Source organism: Callorhinchus milii, unplaced genomic scaffold (assembly GCF_018977255.1).
Source record: "Callorhinchus milii isolate IMCB2004 unplaced genomic scaffold, IMCB_Cmil_1.0 Scaffold22, whole genome shotgun sequence".
NCBI classification, from domain to species: Eukaryota; Metazoa; Chordata; class Chondrichthyes; order Chimaeriformes; family Callorhinchidae; genus Callorhinchus; species Callorhinchus milii.
The window spans coordinates 3,469,824-3,491,117 of NW_024704763.1; the positions used below are offsets into that span (position 1 = coordinate 3,469,824).

The 21,294-nt window shown below is 46.2% G+C and overlaps 1 protein-coding gene across 2 annotated transcripts in view; it reads left to right on the forward strand.

Annotated features, from left to right (window-relative positions):
* Positions 1-9,489: 9,489 nt before the first annotated feature.
* The window catches only part of LOC103189473 (SH2 domain-containing adapter protein F), an 81,379-nt gene continuing 69,574 nt past the window's right edge, over positions 9,490-21,294 (forward strand). For both annotated transcript variants that reach the window (XM_042342962.1, XM_042342963.1), the window contains exon 1: positions 9,490-9,929. In XM_042342962.1, the coding sequence (XP_042198896.1) occupies positions 9,537-9,929 (393 nt within the window). In that variant the 5' untranslated portion in view covers positions 9,490-9,536. The remainder of the gene's footprint in view (positions 9,930-21,294) is intronic.

The following is a 21,294-nucleotide window of genomic DNA, read 5'->3' on the forward strand; positions in this document are numbered from 1 at the left end:
ATCAAGACTGGATCTAGGAATTTTCCACAATTCTGTTTAAATTGTAAATCTTAAATTGTAAGATAGTGGTCAAGTCTAAAACTATGAGATTTGCCTGGAAACATACAGTCTATACTCTTCACTGGAATTACTTTGAAGTGCTTTGAGATGTTTTTATGTGATAAGGCTCCATTATCAAATCAACAGATAATTATTGCTATTTTTCTGGGCCTTTGAGCCAGTAAGCACATTATGTTGAGCTCGGAATCCCTAGGATAGGGGAAAAGGGGAAAAAACAGGCCAGGATTTATATTTCCTGAATGTTATTTAATCACTCCTCCTAAGAAGTTCATGTGTATAAACAGGATTATACAGCTTAGGAACAGCTTTTTTCAAATGATCCTGTTTTTGAAATATAAAAAAATCGGCCACCTTGTGCATACCTTTTGGCATCCTACCTTCAAAAGTGCCCTGAGAATCTGGAAGGGATTCAAAGAAGAATGATAATTCCAAGACTTGAAGTCTAGGTTCCCATTGCCAAGTTTTAGTTAGTAAGTGCTCCTAAAATTGTGCAGTGATCAGAAATAAATAATGCAAGATAATAATAATACTCTTGGCATTTGATATAATACCTATAACATCAAAACGCTTTAGAAATAATTGCTGTGATATGTAATATCACTGTGTATTTATAAGCAAATAAGGAAGCCACACTGTGCGCAACAAAATCCCACAAGCGAATGAGCAATTTATCCAGAGAATTGCTGGCCAGGATACCAAGAGATGCAGCCTTAACTTTTCCAAAGGGCCACAGGATACTTAACATCCACCTGAAAATGGGCAAATGGGTTTAGTATCTCAGCTAAAGAATAGTACCTCCAATGATGCAGCATGCAACACCTCCTGCCCCATACCGCAAGTGTCAACCAAAATTACGAGCTCAAGTTCTGTAATGGAGTTTGAACCGAACAACCTTCTGACTCAGAGGTGAGAGCTCGACAGACTGAGCCAGGCTAATGAAAGCACACCTATTGTACCAGCCAGAAAGTGATGTGATATGGCATCAGGTAGCAAAAAATCTCAGAAGATGTTGCACATGTTGTGCTATGTAACGCTGATGACAGCAAAGCTGAGCATAAGTTAAGCAAAAAAAAACTAATTTAGGACAATTGCTACATCTGCACAATTTACAATGGGGTAGCAAGCAGACAAGCTGCAATATAATTTTTCATCTATCCGTGGGAAGTCGGTGTTGCTGGGGAAATGAAGGCAGTGTCTCTGTGGAAAGATGCAGGTACAAATTTGCAATTCAACTTTATATTTTCCACGTTTCAGCAATTATTCCACGTAATTCTTTATTCATAGACTCCAGCAGCCATCTGAAAATCCACTTAGAAGTACAGCGTGAAATTGTGTTTTATTTAAGTACGTCAGCAGTAAGATAAAGTGGGAACTGCTGCATAATCTGCATGAGATGGGATCATCAATAAAGGCAATACTTTATTTATTTCTCCTCAATAAAGGGCTCCATGGGATAAATTAATTTCACAGATTGGGTAGGTGTTTTGGAAAGATGTTTTGGAAAGATTTAATAATGGGTCAAAGGATTGACTTTCTTCGAACCTCAGGATCAGAATACATGAGAAGGGAAATAACCTGGAATAAAGAGAACAATAGGAGAGAGTGGAACTGAGGGAAAGATTGAGATGGGGCAGAAAGAGGAAAGAAAGAGTTGGAGAGCATTAGGACAGGAAAGAGGAGAGCAGAAGAATCAGCAGGGACTTCTCTCCAACTTGTTTTCAATTCTTATCTTTCTATTAATAAACAAAGCAACCTATTTACTGAAGACCTGGAATCATGCTCATTGCCATCACTGCCTATGTTTGCTGAGTGATTACTGAAGGATTTGGCTGGCACCGTGAGAGAGGCCATGTGATAAGAGATTAACATATTTTATTTTTTTTCCTTCAGCTTTGAAAGAGAAAATTCTCATTTTTGGCTGCAAGTGCAATTACAACAGCCAATCTATTATTTCCCTTCCCTCCATTTAAAAAGAAATCACACGTGGCCTTCCAATACAGCTCCAGATGCTAATATTGTAGTCAAGGTTTATGCTGATTACTGACTGACATCTTATCAAGTACACTTCTCTCTACTTATTATCAGACTTCTTCAATGTCAATTTTTATAATTTCACATTTTCTATTTACTGTATATCCTTGTCTTTATTGCCCCTTGTCATAGCAACCTTTCCTTACTGTCACTTAGTGCAGCCATTCAGACTGACAGACAGTGAAAGGGTGTTGAACTAATATAGTCTAAAATGTAATGAATTCAAACAGGATTACTTAAATGTAAGAAATCCAAGTGAGGTTCCCTTCTGGTACCCGGAAGTACAATACACTGACTCACAGAAACTCCACTCCGAACATAGCTTGAGTCAGAGAAGGTTCCCACAAATCAGCTTTGATTCCCGCGAATCAGTCTATTGGAACACAGAGCCCACTTATACAAGGGGAGGGGGTCAAAGGCCAGAATTAGAGCTCTCTCCTGGTTCAACCTGGTATGTTTGCCTGGCTCAGTTGATTGCCCTCTTACTTCTGAATGAGGTGGTTTGTGGGTCAGAACTTGTACTCATATTCTATGCTGAGGCTCCAGTGCACCACCCACTGAGGAAGTGTTGCATTATCAACAGTGCTGTTGAAGATGCTGTGATACCATTTGAAAGGCAAAGGGAGTTTGTCCTCATGTCCTAGTCAACGATGCCCCAGATGAATTGGTTGCTCACGACACTTGTGCAAGGTTTGCCTACAAAAACAATCTCTACAATTGGCATTAATTACCTGTGAACACCTTGAGATATTTGATGTGATAAGATGATATAAATAACAGTGCAAGTTTTTTCTTTCTCAGCCTAATCAATCTGTTATTTGGTGAGGTTGCATGGGAGTAATATAACAGAATTCCCACCCAGGGGAGGAACCCTTTTAAAGCTTTAAAAGCTCAGTTCATTAAAACTCTTTTCTTCCTAACTGCTTGGAGTTTATGTTTATTCACTGAGTTAACGATTGAGCAGGCGGTCAGTTTTTCATCCGTAGATGAGTGAAGATTCAATTTATATCAAAAGAAGATGTTCTGTGCTGGAGGCTCTGAACAGCAGACAAAATAAGTCAGTCAAACATTGGTGATATGATAAATTACCTACAAAGATTTCATTGGAGTGAACACTTATTTCAACTGACATGTAATTGACGGATAGCATAATCTCATCTGCTGGGATCCGTCATGTCTGGATGTTTGATGTTTTTTCCAAATACTTAATGATTTCTAAGCAGATAAAATGTTCCCCAATGAAAGTCATTGATTTCAATGCTGCAAGACTAGTTTTGTGCTGTATGCTTGGCTTGTGGCGCCTCCATTTCAATAAAAGAGCAAAACAATAGAGATATTTACAAATCCATATCAGTGGACAATTATAAAAGATTCCCAGCAACTTATTTCCTTTTGAATTCATTGCAAAGTTATCCACTCCCTGGTCTGGTCTCTCTTATTTTTTTCTCTCTACTCACCTAAAGTTGATGATTTAATTGTGGGTACGGTTCCACAGGCATCAGGGTGTGTCTGTGTGTGCATGTGTATGAGTGAGCGGGGGAAGATAACAACTGAACCTGATCTTGACCTCACTGGTCTAAGCAGGGGATACTGTTTAGAGTTCAGGCTGATATTCTCCTAACTCTTCCAAGGTCTTGCAGATCAATGTATACCTCCAATCGGTGCCCCAACAGAGATCAGTAAAAACTCAGCACAGACCAGGAAGATAACCTGGGACTTTCCCAGATTCTGTACCATTCCTTTCCTGTAAATTTGAATCATACAAGGAATAAATGCTTTCTTGTGTTTCTTGCAAGTACATCCAATTATGCCTTTGCGTTCCATTTGATATGCATTCTACTTCCCCGCATGCCTCGCTGTAAATCCTATTTACTTTCAAAAGCTCCAGTATAAATCTCAGCTATTTTTTTTAGCAGCTGACATTAGTTATGTTTTTCCTGACATTGGTTGTGTTGTTCCTTCTGATGGGAACACTGTTCTTTCTCCTGTGGGTAATCTTTGGCAAATCCTATTAGTTCCTTAATCCCTGCTCAGCTGTGAATTCAAGGCACTTTTGTCCCTCCTTGCAATTTCAGCAGTCAAATCCACTGGGAACAGTATGAACTTGTGGTGGGCTGTGTTAGTTTTTTGATCTCTCAGTATGTGTGGTACACAATCCCACAGGAACAGAGGCACAAAAGGCCACATACACATATGTACATAAACACTGAGGAACACACACAAACACACAAGAGTTGCATACACACAGAAACAGATAAACACATAAACACAGAAGCAACTCATCTGAAATATACACACAAACATGGTACACACACATAGGCAAAGATTATACACAACAGAAATAGTTATACACAAAGAAACAAGTATGCAAGCACAGAGAACACCTGTAGTTCCCATGCAACATTTTCAAGCCAGGTACAGCATGGTTAGATACAAAGTAGAGTTTACTCTAGAATATTACTCCTGCACCAGTGGGACATTTTATACCAGGGATGGGCCATTATTTTGGCTGGCGGACAATTTCACAAGTTTTGGTAAGCTTCATGGGCCGCACACTTAATATAGATGCAAGTGCTTAATAATAGCTCAAAATCAAGTCTTACACTTGTACATGCATAAAATAAAGTCTACATAATTGACATTCATTAACATTAGGTTAAATAAAAACAACTCATTGAGCAGACATTTATTCGATATTTATTCATTTATTCACATATTGATGAGAATGTGAGAAGCTCACTCAGTGGGAAGAATGAAAGCGCTGATGTACGTTAACAATTGATGTCAGGCATCGTCTTCGTTATTGCAATGTGGAGAACTGCTGCAAGGTGGTCATCAGTCATCACAGATCTATGTTTTGATTTATTGAATTTCATCACAGAAAATGTCTTCTCACATAGGTATGTTGATCCAAACAGCACAAGCATCAGCATCCTCTGGGCATGAACTTTTATTTTTTGAAAGGTATGTTCATTAAGAGAGGCGTAAAAACTGGGAAATGGCACTGATTTGAATTGCTCAGCAAACAATGGATCACATTGCAGGTCAATAAGCTCAAGTTGGAGGTCAAATGGGGTTTTATCAACATCAAATGAGAAAGGTGAAGAGCCCAAAGACAGGTCATTTTCGATCAAATTGAAATCCTGGAATCGGCGAGAAAATTCAGAATGTAAATTAAGTAGTGATGAAGTATACTTTTTAAGGCTTTGATTGCAAATAGTAATCTGCTGCAAAGTTGGAAAGTAGGCTAACAGCCTGTTTCTATCTGACGCGATAAAAGAAATAATTTCATCATAAATGACTTGACAATGGAATACAAATCATACACAAAGGCTCCCTTCCATTGCAGCTTTGAATTCACTTCATTCATGTGGCCCATGATATCAACGGCAAATGCGAAATCAGAGAGCCAATTCACATCTTTCAGCTGTGGGAAATCTGAATCTTTTTGTTTGATGCCCAAAAATAAATCAATCTCTGTTCTCAGTTCCCACACTCTTTTCAAGACCTTTCCGAAACTAAGCCATCTCACATTCGTGGGATACAGAACATCCATGTGTTCGGATTCCAATTCCTCAAGCAGAGTTACAAATTGCCTGTGGTTTAATCCTCTTGCTCAAATGTAGTTGACCATTTTCGTAACTGTGTCCACAACATTGCTTAGTTTAGCACACTCTTACAGAGGACCTCTTGGTGGATAATGCAGTGTAGAAAAACAATATTCTGTTCTGGATTTGTTTCTTTGACTTGATCTTGAATTCTTTTCAGTAACCCAACATTTTTGCCTGTCAGATTTGGCCCTCCATCGGTGGTCACATTCACCATTTTTCCTACTCCACTCCTAATTTTAAGATACACTTATTTACTGCCTCCAAAAAGTCTTCTCCAGTTGCCCTATCTTTAATTGACTGCATTGATGCTAATTCTTCTGTGAGCTCAAAATGTTTGGTGATACTGCAAATAAAAATTATCAACTGAGCTGTGTCTTTGACATCACAACTCTCATCGAGTGCCGGTGAAAAACATGCAAAGTTGCTTACTTTATTTTGTAGCTGCAGATACAGGTTCTCAGAGATATCCTCGACATGTCTCACAATAGTTTACCTTGACAAGCTAATGTTCTCGAACTGGTTTTTCTTGTCTGGGCATAAAATCGAGGTAGAGTCAACCATACATTCCTTTATAAATTCTCCTTCAGAGAATGGTTTGCTGTTCTTGGCGATTTTGTGTGCAATCACATAACTCACTCTTGTAATCTCATCTTGGGACGCAAATTGTTTTGTGAAAATGCTTTGCTCTTCTTGCATTCGAACAACCATCTCATCAGCTTTCTTTCCTTTTTCTTTGGCAGAAACGTTCTTATATTTCCAAGCGCGTTTGCTCCAAAACAGCGATTTAAGTTGCAGTCTTTGAGCACTGCCACACTTTCTTTGCAAATTAAGCACACAGCTTTTCCACCCACACTGGTGTAAAAATTATTTAGAAGTCCATTCTTTGTTGGATAATCGGCTTTCAGCGTCCACTTTCTGCTTCTTTGATACACTCATTTCGAATTAACGTCCTCTTCAGTGAAAAGTATTGCCGCGTTTGCCGCGTGCGCATGTTTGAAAATTTGCTGATCCGTACATTTCTGACGTCAGCCTGATTCAACACTTAAGGGATCGTGCGCACAACTAAGCCGTGTGATTGGCTGATGTTCCTGGTCAGATTCAAATTTGTGCAACTTTCTGGGACTGAACGCACTATAATTTTTTCTATTGTTAGAAACAATGACGGGCCAGATAGAATCATTTGGCTGGCCAGATATGGCCCGCGGGCCATATTTTGCACACCCCTGTTTTATATGCCCTGGCTGTTAGAATCGAGACCTATTTACTACTCTAATTTTTTTGAAGAGACAAATAAAGTACATTTTGACTCCGTTAGAGTGAGGTGTCATGGGATCCATAACTCCCATCAGGCAGGACTTAAAACCGTTTAAACCTCTCATCACAAGGAACTGAATCGTCAACAAAAAAAGCTCTACCCCAGTACTGCACTAGAGGGTCAGCTGGGAACGTGAGTTCAAAACCCAGCATAACGGGCTGTGGATTCAAGCCCCCTCATCAAGACTTTGGACCTATTCAAAAAGAAAAAATGTTTCTCACAGTGTCCTGGCAAAAAAATGGTCATTTACTTAATTGTATATGGGACTTTGCTATGTGCAAATTGACTGCCGAGTGTGCTGACAGATACAAAGTCACTGCATTTCACAGTAAAAATCCCGTGAAGGGCTTTGCGACATTTTGACGACGTAAAACGGTGTTTGGCTAATCTAACATTAACTATGTGAAACTCAAATTTGTCAGTATTCAGCCAGGATTGTATCTGTTATCCAATGTAATTATCAAGTTTTGAATTAATAGTCAGTGAGCTCTTTAACGCGAGTGAACATTTGTTCTGCAATTGTGATGGAAAATCCTATTATATGCATGGAATAAAAACTTTGTTATTGGTGCTGAACAACAACAACAACAAGATTCCATTTATAGAGCGCCTTTCACGTCGGGAGGACGTCCCAAAGCGCTGTACAGTTGGGTCAGGACCCGAGCAGGGGGGAAATGGTGAGGGTAGGGAGGGAGCGAGGAGGGGGTAGAGAGTTGAGAGGGGAGCTGAAGGCACGGTCAAAGAGAAAGGTCTTGAGACCGGCCTTGAAGGAGAAGTCTAACAGTTAAGCCCCAAAATACAGTTTAAAAAGGCCCGTGAACTGTTTATACCTTTAAGCATGGGAAATGACACACTGTCACGCACTCTACAACGGACAGATATCTGTCTTATTCCAGTCGGACTTTAGTACCATTCTCTCAGGTGCTAGTTCCTCACCCTTGGATGCCAGTCGGACATGTGCAGATTAAACCCTTGATAGGTGTGGATAAGGAGGAGTGCCTGATATCTGCTATCCACTTCGCAAAGGCTCCAAGTTGCACTTTTCAACATCATCTGAGCCAAGCAAGTCTGCGGTATCACCGAGGCACAGTATACTGCAGTCCGACTAAAGAGCAAGAGGCTGGCTGGTCTGTTGATACCTGATGGCTTTACAGGGGGTAATAACCGCTCTCTCAGTCACTCAATCCACCGCTGTTTGTGGGGGTCTCGGCTGTGCACAACGGCTGCTGTGTTTGGCCCACAAAATATAAAGTCAATCCATTCTGTGAAACTCTTCCACCTGATGAGGTGCTACATCAAATGCAAGGATTATTATTATTATTATTAATATATCCTATCTCCGGAATCGGCAGGCGTGGGTGGGATGCGTGGAATTCTCGGTCGGGGTTTGGATGCTATTAAAGCCTGATGAGAGGGTCAATCAGTCCCGCTCAGGCGATCGGTTCCCACCCCCCACCACCATCACCCACTCACCATCACCCCGCCCACCCCACCCCTCACCATCACCCCCCCCCCACCCTTTCACCATCACCCCCCACCATCACCCCCCCACCCCACACCATCACCCCCCACCCCTCACCATCACCCCCCCTACCCCACACCCCTTCACCTCCCCCCACCCACCCCTCACCATCACCCACCCCCACCCCTTCACCTTCACCCCCCACCCCTCACCCACCTCCCACCCCTACCATCACCCCCCCACCCCAACCCCTCACCATCACCCCCCCCCACCCCAACCCCTCACCATCACACCCCCCACCCCACACCCCTTCACCACTCCACACCCACCCCTCACCATCACCCCCCGCCCCCCCCCCCCCGCCCTTCCTCTATCATCCAGTGCCAGCGCCGTGAGCAATTGGCTGCCAAGTTTCAACCCACAAAATACAACAGTCCAAGTCGAGTCACTTTGCCGGTGAGTGTGAGCCCTGCAGGTGCCGCTGTCGCTCTTGCCTGGGCTGCCCGGGCTGGGCTGGGCTGGGCTGCCTGGCCAGCGCTGCTGGTGCTGTGCGAGCCGGGCAGAGGCAGAGAGGAGCCGGGGGTGTTGGGAGGGGAGAGGAGGGCAGAGAGGAGGGAGCCGGGGTGTGGGGTGTGGGGAGGGGAGGGCAGGGAGGAGGGAGCCGGGGGTGTTGGTGTTGGGAGGGGAGGGCAGGGAGGAGGGAGCCGGGGGTGTTGGGGGGGGTGTTGGGAGGGGAGGGGGGAGGAGGGAGCCGGGGGTGTTGGGAGTGTGGGGAGGGGAGGGCAGGGAGGAGGGAGCCGGGGGTGTTGGGGGGGGTGTGTTGGGAGGGGAGGGAGCCGGGGGTGTTGGGGGGGGGGGTGTGTGTGTTGGGGGGGGGGTGTGTGTGTTGGGGGGGGGGGTGTGTGTTGGGAGGGGGGGTGTGTGTTGGGAGGGGGGGGTGTGTTGGGAGGGGGGGGGGGTGTGTTGGGAGGGGGAGGGAGCCGGGGGTGTTGGGGGGTGTGTGTTGGGGGAGGGGGGTGTTGGGAGGGGGGGGAGGGCAGAGCGATGCGGCGGCAGCATGGCCCGATGGTTCAAGGAACACCTGGGGTTCAGGAGCGCTCGCAGTCCGCCGCAGCCGCCCAAACCCGACTACCGGCAGCAGCGCCCGGGGGGCGGAGAGCCCGACATCCTCACCGCCTACAAACTGCAGAAGGAGCGGGACTTCGAGGACCCGTACACCGGCGGCGCCCGGTGTCTGCAGCGGCTGCGAGCCGCCTGCGAGGAGGCGGAGGTCGGCGGGTCGCAGCCCGCGCCCACCGCCGGCTCCGGCTGTAGCCCTCACCCCAACCCGACAGCTCCCGCCCCCGACATCAAGTACATCTCTCCCAAACACAGGCTCATCAAAGTGGAGAAGCCCGAGAAGAGCAGCGGCAAGTCCCCAACTACCCCCGAGGAGAGCAAACAGGACAAGGTAGTGCGTGTGGGGGGGTCGTGTTGGGCACAGTGTGTGGGGGGGTGGGGGGGTGGGGGGGTCGTGTTGGGCACAGTGTGTGGGGGGGGGTGTCGTGTTGGGCACAGTGTGTGTGGGGGGGGTGTCGTGTTGGGCACAGTGTGTGTGGGGGGGGTGTCGTGTTGGGCACAGTGTGTGTGGGGGGGGTGTCGTGTTGGGCACAGTGTGTGTGGGGGGGTGTCGTGTTGGGCACAGTGTGTGTGGGGGGGTGTCGTGTTGGGCACAGTGTGTGTGGGGGGGGTGTCGTGTTGGGCACAGTGTGTGTGGGGGGGGTGTCGTGTTGGGCACAGTGTGTGTGGGGGGGTGTCGTGTTGGGCACAGTGTGTGTGGGGGGGTGTCGTGTTGGGCACAGTGTGTGGGGGGGTAGTGTTGGGCACAGTGTGTGGGGGGGTCGTGTTGGGCACAGTGTGTGGGGGGGGTGTCGTGTTGGGCACAGTGTGTGTGGGGGGGTGTCGTGTTGGGCACAGTGTGTGTGGGGGGGTGTCGTGTTGGGCACAGTGTGTGTGGGGGGGTGTCGTGTTGGGCACAGTGTGTGGGGAGGGTGTCGTGTTGGGCACAGTGTGTGGGGGGGTGTCGTGTGTGCAGTGTAGTGTGTGGGGGGGTGTTGTGTGGTGTAGTGTCTGTGTGGGGGTAATGTTTGTGTGTGTGTGTGGTGTAGTGTCTGTTGGGTGTGTGGTGTAGTGTGTGGTGGGGGTGTAATGTCTGTGGTGTGTGTGTAGTGTGTGTGGGGTATAGTGTCTGTGGTGTGTGTGTAGTGTGTGTGGGGTATAGTGTCTGTGGTGTGTGTGTAGTGTGTGTGGGGTATAGTGTCTGTGGTGTGTGTGTAGTGTGTGTGGGGTATAGTGTCTGTGGTGGGTGTGTGGTGTGTGTAGTGTTGTGTCTGCGGTGTTGTGTGTAACGCGCTACTTTGTACCCAGTTTGGCTACTTCTCCGCTACTTTGTGTCTTGTTTCGTTCCCGTCTTTAAACGCTGTCACTTTCTCAGCCTTAAAACAAACCCCTCAAGTTTCACATCATCTTTTACTGTTATCTTCTTCTTTTTCTTCTCGTACTTTTCAACACTGCAACTTCTCTCTCTCTCTCTCTCTCTCTCTCCTTCTTCTTCCCCTCCACACCCACTCACCTTCTCCATCTCCATCTCCTTTCCCCTCTAAACCTCTCTCAAAATGGAAATCAGATCAGCTCCAAAGGGATATTTGCACCCATAAAGTTTAATGGGGGTGGATGTGGGGGGGTTGCGGAGGGGGGGGGGGGGGGGGGGTAGAGAAAAAAAAACCTCTAAACTTACTTTAAGGATTCTTGTCATTTATTCTTTGGCTTTTTGTTAAGCTTAAAAAAAAATCAGCTGAAATCAAATGTTTTGCTTTCCAGCTTTCTGCAATTTTTTTTCTCTCTTTCCCTCTCTCTCTCTCTCTCTCTCTCGCTCTCGCTCTCTCTCTCGGTTTCCTTTGCAAAGAAAGCCGGATCAGCTTCATGTGAAATTGCCACCAAAACCCGATGGTTGTCCCGCGAAAATATTGTTTTGTTATTTCCAATGACCCCGTTACTTGTTTGCTTAGAAGATCGGCGGAAGTAAAATGCTCCGAGTGAGATAAGTGGTGCAGTAGTCTGCACGATATTTTCTTTCACCATCTCTAAAGGATTCCAGTCTCACCGGGAACCAAACCTTAAGTGTAAAATGCACCTTGATTTTTAATGGTTGTGTGTTTTTTTGGGACCGGTACAAGAACGTGTTAATTTGTGATCAGTGTTTGTTATTTAAACCTCAGCATTTATCTGTGTCTTCTCACACACACTCCCTGACTGGCGGAACCTAACAGAGATGACATTATTTGTGTTTAACCTGTTAATGTGTATTTAGAAAATCCGAATGTTTTATATCTAATCGTTTCATTGGAGAGACGTTAACGTTTTGAGAGAATTGGAGGGCAGGGTGGATTCCTGTGTGAACAGGGCACTTGTATCGAACAGGGAGATATTTTTAATTAACAGCTTGTAGATTATGTTATTTCCACATAATCAGCCAAGGATTAATGTTGAATCACTGCACTAGAGTGGAGATCGACAATGCAGCAGTATTTCATCCAGATGTAGAGAAAGCTGCATTAGCTGCTGGCAAATACAATTGGCCCAGGATGTCCACTGTATATTATTATATATGTCAAAATACAAGGAGCAACTGCAAGGTTATAATCGTAATGTGGGGTTATCTACCAGTTGTGAACAGCCTGCGTTTTGTTCTGGTTTATCTCGTCATCTGACTGTTCTTTCTCCTTTATTTTTTTTCTGAAGACAGCCATGCAGCTTAAACAGAAAGACAAAGTTAGGTGAAAACCCTTAGACACAGACAGACCCAAGGAATTTCAGGCTCTCTGGTCTGTTTCTTTTACAAAACCTTCCAGCTCACACGTTGACTCTGAAACAAAAGCTGATATTACAGCAGTAATGTGTCTGGTACTGTTTGCTTGATGCAATAGCTTATCTATGAAGCCATATATTTTTTAAAAAAGCTTCATGACATTTTCTTTCACTGCAAGTCTCTTGATGTTATCACGTTCTATGGCACTTGAAACACGTTTCCAATTATACAGCTACACAAATCAGATGTCACTTTTTTGCTCCTTATCGGAGCAGAATGTTGTTTTGATGTGGAAGCTTGTGTTGAAAGGATTACTGATGGGGAAGTGAGAGAACTCTGTATTGCAAAGCAAAGAGCAGTTTCTCTGAAGAAGGTTAGCTTTCTTCATCGGAAGGGGAGGAGGTATATTTACTAACCTAATACAGATACCAATTCCTGTCACTTTTTGGGAATGGTATTCTAGTTTGTAAAATATGTAATAATAATCCTTGCATTTGATAGTGCCTTAGCACATTGTTGAATCATCTGAAAGCACTTCACAGAATATATTGTAAAATGAAATGACTGTGTATTTTGTGGAAGAAGGAATGTAAGAAAGAACTTGCATTTTTCATTTGAATGCCTCAAAGTATTTTATACTGATTATTATCTAACAGAGTGACTGTTCTGAAGAACAATCATGGCAGTCTTTATGCGCCAGCAAAGTTTCCAATTCCCCACCCGCCTTTCTCTCTTGAGCGCAAAATCGCAATGTAAACTTTCTCTGCTCGATATTGTATAATTTAAAATGGGACGTCCTCCTGACGTGAAAGGCGCTCTATAAATGGAATCTTGTTGTTGTTGTTGTATTATGTTCTGCAAGTCTTTAACTGCGAGGCAGAACAACTTGCCCTGCAATGTTGAATGTATGGATTGTGTCATTGAGATCTCTGCACTGAATCACACCAGGAACACTCACTGGACTGATACATTACCAACTGTCGGCTTGGCCTGGTTAGAGGTCCTCTCACCTCTGGACTAGAAGATTCTAGCTTCCAATCCCACTTCAGGACTTGAGCTCATAGTCTAGGACTGTGGACACTGCGGTGCTGCAAGAGTGCTGCATTATTGGTGGTACTATCGTTAAACTGAGACCCTTTTTTGTGTGGGAGAGAGTCACACTTAAATGCATTTGTTGTTGATCTTGTGACACTAGTCAATATTCAAAAAGAGAAGTGAATTTCTCTCGGTGTCCTGATCAATAATCCTCCAGGTAAATTAGTCATTCACCTTTTGTCATGTCTTGCTGTGCATAAATGGGCCTGAAGAAACAGTCACTACTCTTGACAATTTAGTGTTAAAGGCACTATATCAAGGCAAGGATTACTTTATATGGAAAGCATGGTCTTGAATTCCTTGCTCCTTTATTTGCTTCATGATTTTATAGCTTTAAATCAAAAGATTTGCTCCAAAAATAAAATGGATTATGAAGAGTTAATATTAACATAATTTCCTTTTGCCTCCTGATCCTTAAGGCTGATATCTGGTTTTGATATTTGTTTTGAATTTCAGACGTTCCCCAGTCAGTACTCACTGGAGTATTGGTTCTGTTCAGTAACTGCTCCTAACTGTGCGAGGGAGCTGGACTCACATTGAAATGGCACGATTGCCAAAGCCCCCTGGGTTCATGATTTGTGTCTCCACTGATGTTAATTCAGTTCCCTTGTACTCTGGAAGTGAGTAATCCTCTGAGATGCCTTCCCAATGGCAACATATATCCTTGTTTATTTTTCTTTAAAACATCACAGAAACCCCCACCAGGATGTTGAGGTTAATAACTCTTTAGTGTGTGTGCTTTTGTTTGTGTGTGTGTGTGTCTCTGCTCCATGTGTGCGTGCATGCGCAAATGCGCCTGTGTGTGTGATGTGAATGCATGGGTGTTGACAGGATTGGGTGCGGCTGTGATTACCCCTCTACATGTCCCTCCCTGGTTGAATAGACTGCCGACACTCCCTGTCTGGGCTCACCCAGGAAGAATGGTGACTTTGGGCGAGGTACCACAAGACGACTGGTGTGGTGGAGCCATAACCCATAAGAGTTGACACTTTGAGGAGAGCAACAAACAGTTGTGCTGGTTTCAAGCTGTCTCTTTACAGCTCTTTTAGTGACAATCTGACGACAGCAACAACAACAAGATTGCATTTATAGAGCGCCTTTCACGTCGGGAGGACGTCCCAAGGCGCTGGACGGTTGGGTCGCGACTTGAGCAGGGGGGAAATGGTCAGGGTGAGGGCAGGGAAGGGAGGGAGCGAGGAGGGGGTAGAGAGTCGAGAGGGGAGCTGAAGGCACGGCTGAAGAGAAAGTTCTTGAGACCGGCTTTGAAGGAGGAAAGGGAGGAGGCGGCGAAGGCACTGGGGGATGGAGTTCCAGAGCCTCGGGGCTGAGAGGCTGAAAGCCCGGCCACCGATGGTAGGGAGGGGGATTTGGAGCAGACCGGAGCCAGAGGAATGAAGGGTACAGGCAGGTACGTGGGGGGATAGTAGATCGGAGAGGTAGGAGGGAGCGAGGCTGTGAATGGCCTTGTAGGTGAGGATGAGGATCTTGAATTCGATCCTCTGGGGGATGGGGAGCCAGTGGAGGCGAGCGAGGGTGGGAGTGATGTGGTCGCGAAGCCTGGTGCGGGACAGTACACGAGCTGCAGAGTTCTGAATGACCTGCAGCTTGTGGAGGGAGATGCCGGGAATGCCGGCGAGGAGAGATTTCCCATAGTCCAGCCTTGAGGTGATAAAGGAGTGGACCAGTTTGTCAGCAGCATGAGGGGTGAGGTAGTGCCGTAGTCTGGCGATGTTCCGGAGGTGGTGGAAGGCAGTGCCAGCTGTGGCGCGGATTTGGGGAAGAAAGGACAGCTCAGGGTCGAACAGAACACCGAGGTTCCTGACCGGCTTTGAGAGGTAGAGAGTGCAGCCTTGGATGCTGATGCTGTCAGCGCCTGAGGTGCGGAGGCGCTGACGGGAGCTAATCAGGAGGGTCTCAGTTTTGCGCACGTTGAGTTGAAGAAGGTTGTCTCTCGTCCAGGACTCGATGTCGGACAGGCAGCTGTCAGGACATCGGTGGTCGTGGAGTTGAGGGTAGAGTAGGAAAGGTAGAGTTGAGTGTCATTCGCATACATGTGGAAGTTAACCCCATGTCTGCGGATGATGTCACCAAGGGGGAGCATATAGAGGGTGAAGAGGAGGGGACCGAGGACAGAGCCCTGAGGGACGCCGCACGAGACAGTGCGGGGACTGGAGGAAAAGCAGTTTGCAGAGACAAAATGAAGATAGTGGGAGAGGTAGGACCTAAACCACTCAAGGACAGGGCCTTGAAAGTTGAGGTGGGAGGACAAGCAGTGGAGGAGGATAGCGTGGTCGACCGTATCGAATGGGGCCGATAGGTCGAGGAGGCAGAGGGAGCCCTGGTCGCAGGTGCTCAAGATGTCATTGGTGACCTTGACCAGGGCGGTTTCCGTGCTATGGGCAGCACGGAAACCCGACTGGAGGGGTTCGAAAAGTGAGTGGGTGGAGAGGAAAGAGCACAGCTGGGAGGCGACGACCTTGGACCTCGAGAACCTTGGACAGGAAGGGGAGGTTGGAGATGGGCCGGTAGCTTGATAGCTGCGACGCATCAAGGGAGGGTTTTTTCAATGTGGGAGTGATGGTGGCAGTTTTGAGGGGAATGGGAACAGAGCCAAAGGAGAGGGCAGGTTAATAGTGTCTGTGAGAAGTGGGGCAAGGAGGTGGCGCTGGGAGATAAGGAGTGGAGTGGGGATGGGTTCCAGGGAGCAGGTGGTGGGTTTCTATGACAGGATGAGTTTGGTGACAGAGGGTGGGGAAACGGGTTTGAAGGTCTGTAGGGGAGGATGTGTAGGAGTCGGAGTGTGGGAGGGAAGGGGTGTGGGGTGGGTGGAAGTTGGAGGGGCAGTGACTGCGGAGCAGATTCCCTTGATTTTGGATTCAAGGAAATCCAGCATCTTCTCGCAGTGAAGGTTGGAGGAGATGACCTGAGCAGGGTGGCGGGGGGTATGGAGGAGTCGGGATGTGGTGGAGAACAGAAGCCTGGGGTTGTTCTTCGCCTCCAGGATTATCCTGGAGTAGAAGGACGACTTGGCCGAGGCTAGAGTGGAGCGGTAAATTTTGAGGAGGTCCAGCCAGATTTGCCGGTGGACCGTTAGGCCAGATTTGAGGCAGGTGCATTCAGCGGCCCGCACCTGGCTCTTCAGTGAGCGGAGGTGGGTGGTGAACCAGGGGGAGGAGCGAGAGTAAGAGATAGTACGGGAGGTGATGGGGGCAAGAGTGTCGAGTGTGGAGAAGAGGGTGTTGAGGAGGGTGAAAGCAGAAGAGGGGTCAGTGAGGGATGAACAACAACAACAACAACAAGATTCCATTTATAGAGCGCCTTTCACGTCAGGAGGACGTCCCAAGGCGCTGCACAGTTGGGTCATGACCCGAGCAGGGGGGAAATGGTCAGGGTGAGGGGAGGGAAGGGAGGGAGAGAGGAGGGGGGAAATGGTCAGGGTGAGGGGAGGGAAGGGAGGGAGCGAGGAGGAGGAAGAGAGTCGAGAGGGGAGCTGAAGGCACGGTCAAAGAGAAGAATGAGGCCAGAGGGAGAGGAGTTCAGAGGACTCCAAGGCAGCATTTAGGGATTGTGGGGGTAACTTCTTCCAGAGGCGGTAGAAGATGGTGGTGGGTCTGGTGGAGGTAGGGAGGGGGGTGGACGTGGTGAAGGAGATGAAGTGGTGATCAGAGACGGCCTTGTCGGTAATGGTGACATCTGAGACACTGAGGCCCCGGGTGATCACCAAATCGAGTGGGTGGCCGTGAATGTGAGTGGAGAGAGAGGTTGAGCAAGGAGAGGAGGGAGGAGAAGTCCGAGGAGATGGAGCAGGAGGGGGTGAAGTGCAGGTTGAAGTCGCCCAGGATGATGAGGCGATCAGAGCCGAGGCAGAGAGATGTTAGGAGGGTAGAAATATCGGAGATGAAGGTGGGAGAGGTTTTAGGGGGCTATTACGTGTTACATAATCTGCCCATAAATTACAGCCAGATTGTTTTGGAGCATTTACTGGGAAAAGTGAATGTTGGTCTTTATTCTACCTCCTCTTCCTCCAGTGCAGAATGGGCGATGCATTGAGCTGCTGCGCTGTGTTTGAATCCAGTTCAAGACTCTGTTAAACTGAGATGTTACTCCATGTGAAGGGTGCTATATAAATGCCAGTCGTTGTTGGCCCACAGTAGCTGTTTCAGGATGAAAGGCTCAGTAAGTGGCCCTGACTGTACTCTATACATTTCATCTAATCTGTCTATCCTCTTATATGCAGTCATATCCAATTATTGCTTAGCAGATCCTGACATGGAATATCAGCTGATCAGCCCACTCCATTGTGTAGCTTTTGTGATGACTTGTCCTGGGATACGGATCCGTGAGGAAAATTTCTTCCTCAATTACAATTACAAATCTTTTTTTCCCTAAAAACTGGATCATTCACTCAAATATGAACCATGGAATGTTGCAGCACAGAAACAAACGATTCGGGCCATCACTAGACTACATCTGCCACTTATCTGCCCACCTTTCCAGTTTATCTATATTCTCCCATAGTTTTTCGCTATCTTCATCACTCCTTGCCTCAATATGGGGTCATCATCAAATTTCAATATAGTTCCCTCAATTCCTAAATCCAGTATTTTTTGCATGTAGTTAAATAAGAGCAGCCCAACACAGTCTTCTGTGCAATCTATATCTTCCATGTGAAATTTCCTTTTACCCCTACCCTTTGTTTTTTGCCCTCCAACCATCTCTCTATCCACATTTGTGCGCTGGTCCGAGCTCACTGATCTGCCAATGTTACTTTGGATCATGATAATTGAGGAGCATTTTCAAAGCCCCAGTAATATAGTAACTAGACTGGAATGAAAATTCTGACTGTATTGGTTTAATTTTTAGCAGTAACACTGTGCTGTCACATGGATTTCAGTAGAGATTATTAGTGGGTGGCTAAGATATTGAGATCTTTGTTCTCTGTGCAATTGAACCGTGCAAACACTTTAGACACACAATTATAGATTCTGTCTTTCTGTACATATCTGGAGGGAGCATTTGTGGCTGTAACTCTGAGGTTAAATTATGTTGGTGACAATGGTGGAAGTAATTGGGATGTGGTTAATTTCAGATATATTTAAGTATGTGAGACTGTTCAGCCTCAAGAAGAAATCTGTACAATTTATTGGTCTGGAGAATACCTAGAACAATACCGCTCTGACATGCTAATGCAGCAGGACAAGAGGGCACATGGTCTGAGTTGTGAAGAGCCAAGTACAGAATAGACAGTGGGAAGTATTTTCTTCATTCAGAGCATTATCGGTAGCTACAACCCGTTATCGGGAAAGATGGGTGAGGCCAGGGCAAAGGAATAGTTTAAGAAAGGCCTTGAATAGGAAGATTTTTGGATGTTTTTTTTTGTTAGGATGAGACCTGTGTCCAGTCAGAAACACTGAAGACCGAGGTGCTGCGGATTAAACTGATTGAAGTTTACGAGTATCTGGATGTGTGGGAAATGGAGATGCCAGCTGTGGCGCGGATGTAGGGAAGAAAGGACAGCTCAGGGTCGAACAGAACACCGAGGTTCCTGATGGCTTTGAGAGGTGGAGAGTGCAGCCTTGGATGCTGATGCTGTCAGCGCCTGAGGTGCGGAGGCGCTGACGGGAGCTAATCAGGAGGGCCTCAGTTTTGCGCACGTTGAGCTGAAGAAAGTTTGTGGAGTCCTGTAGCTCAGTGGTTAGACCAATCTCTTTGCAAGTGAGAGACCTGAGTTCAATTCCAGGCAGGGCGAAACCTTGGGCAAGTTTCCTTACTCCACACGCCTAATAATAATCCCTCCAAAACCAAAAACAATAATAAATTGGTCATTTTCAATCTACGACTGTTTGTGGGACACTGCTGTGCGCAATTGACTGCCGCGTTCGCCCACAAATATACAGTCAATTCACTTTACAGTGTGTTCTGTGAAGCTCTTTGGGACGTCCTCCCGACGTGAAAAGCGCTATATTAAATGCAAGGATTATTATTATTATTATGCCTGTCTTTTCACTCACCTGGTGACTATCAGCTCCTGGGGTTGCGGCCTTACTCTTGTTCAGAGAAACTGAACATACAGCACAGAGTACACAAGTGAATGGTGGGGGTGGGTGGGAGTGGACTAAACTAAAGTTGCCCACCCTACCTATCCAGCCCATTCATATTCAATGCTTAAAGACTTTTGAAATTGAAATGGGTTAGCAATGCTGAGCCCTACAAAGCAGCGAGCGAGCCGCCTGTTGAATGCTGGCTTTGTTGTTAATCAGCTGTGTGTAAAACAAAAATGTGGCCACTTCTTTTTAAGCTCCACTGAGGCTGCTGTATGCAGGGAGGAAGTCTCCAGTTCGGTTAGTGCACTATTGCCTCCCGCTCTGTTTACTCTCAGGAGGCTGTTCTCAGTCATGTTCAGTGCTCCTTGACTTGTGTTTTTCTTAACACTGTTCGTTTCGTTCCAGTGTGACCCAGTTCACATTTACATTTTCTGTATCATTTCTCTTACTGCGAGGCCAGTCAGGTCACTGTCAATGGGCGAATGATCTTGGGGTGAGTGGTAATACCAGAGCCTGATCTTGCCCACATCTAACACCCACACATACCCATTTTACAGCAGTGGGGGGACTGGACAGCAAAGGGCAGTGGGAACTCTGCCCAATACCCCCCCTTTCCTCTTTTCCCCACTTCCACCTCCCTCCTCCCTCGAAACAATTTAGGCCAACAGTAGCACCCCTCGTGCACATCGCAAAGCTTCATACATGTAGCAATAATCAGAGAATTACCTGTAGTGGGCGGGCTCTAGACTGTATGGAGCTGCCACTGTACTCGATGGAGGTAGGTAGAGTGCTGAATGTAAATTATTCTCGCACTACAAGACCAGGCCATCAATCCCAGTGTGACGGTGCTGGTTTAGCAATGAACCTACTGCTGATGTGGGCCACCCTTCAGTACAGTGAGACAAGCTAATTTTGCTTCAGTGCATTTCCTGCCTTTCCAAATAATGAAGATATGTGTTGTCTCTGTTGGGCGAGAGCGTTTTGTGAGATGCGTTCAGAGGGAATTGCACTGAGAAGTGCCCCGGAACAGAGCCCGATGACTTTTTATTAATGTTTTTGGGCTGGGTGGTGGACACTGAGAGTTGACATCTGTTCACGAGGGAGATATTAAACAAGCAGTTGTTTCGTTGAGTGTGAAATGTGTTTCCTCGCTGGTGAGTAATAAATCTTAACAAGTAAAATTAGAAAGGATGTCAAGAGTAGATTTATTACTGCAGCATTGAGGTGGGGGTAGAGGAAGCTGGGAAGGGAATCTCATGGTGATTGTTTAATATGTTTGCACATTTCACCTTCTCAACCCCCTCCCCCCACCTCCCCAACCACCCCCTCCCCCCCCCCGGCCAGGATAAACTAAAAGGTTCTTTCTGATCAAAACAATTTGATATTGCATTTCAGATCTTGCTCTAATCTTATGCTGAGTTCTTACTGGGTATTTAGTGGCAATTTACTACAATAATAATAATTAATAATCATAATCCATGCACTTGACGAAGCACCTGTAACCCTAAAACACTTCACAGGGAATTGCTGTCCAGTGTAGTGACTGTGTATTTGTGAAGATTCGTATCTTTATAAATCATGTGGATTAAATACAGTAAACTCCTGATAACTCGACCCTGGCTTAACTTGTCACTGCCACTTAAGTCATCATGTTGCTAATATCTCGGCTGCATTTATTTTTGTATTTATGCATATGCCTAACTCTCCACTCCTGTTAACTAGTCACTGAGTGCCTTCCACTTGGAGTGATGAGTTATCAGGAGTTTACTGTAATATTACAGGTTTCTGATCCATCAATTCCAATTTGTTCATTTGGAGCCAGTGGTTCA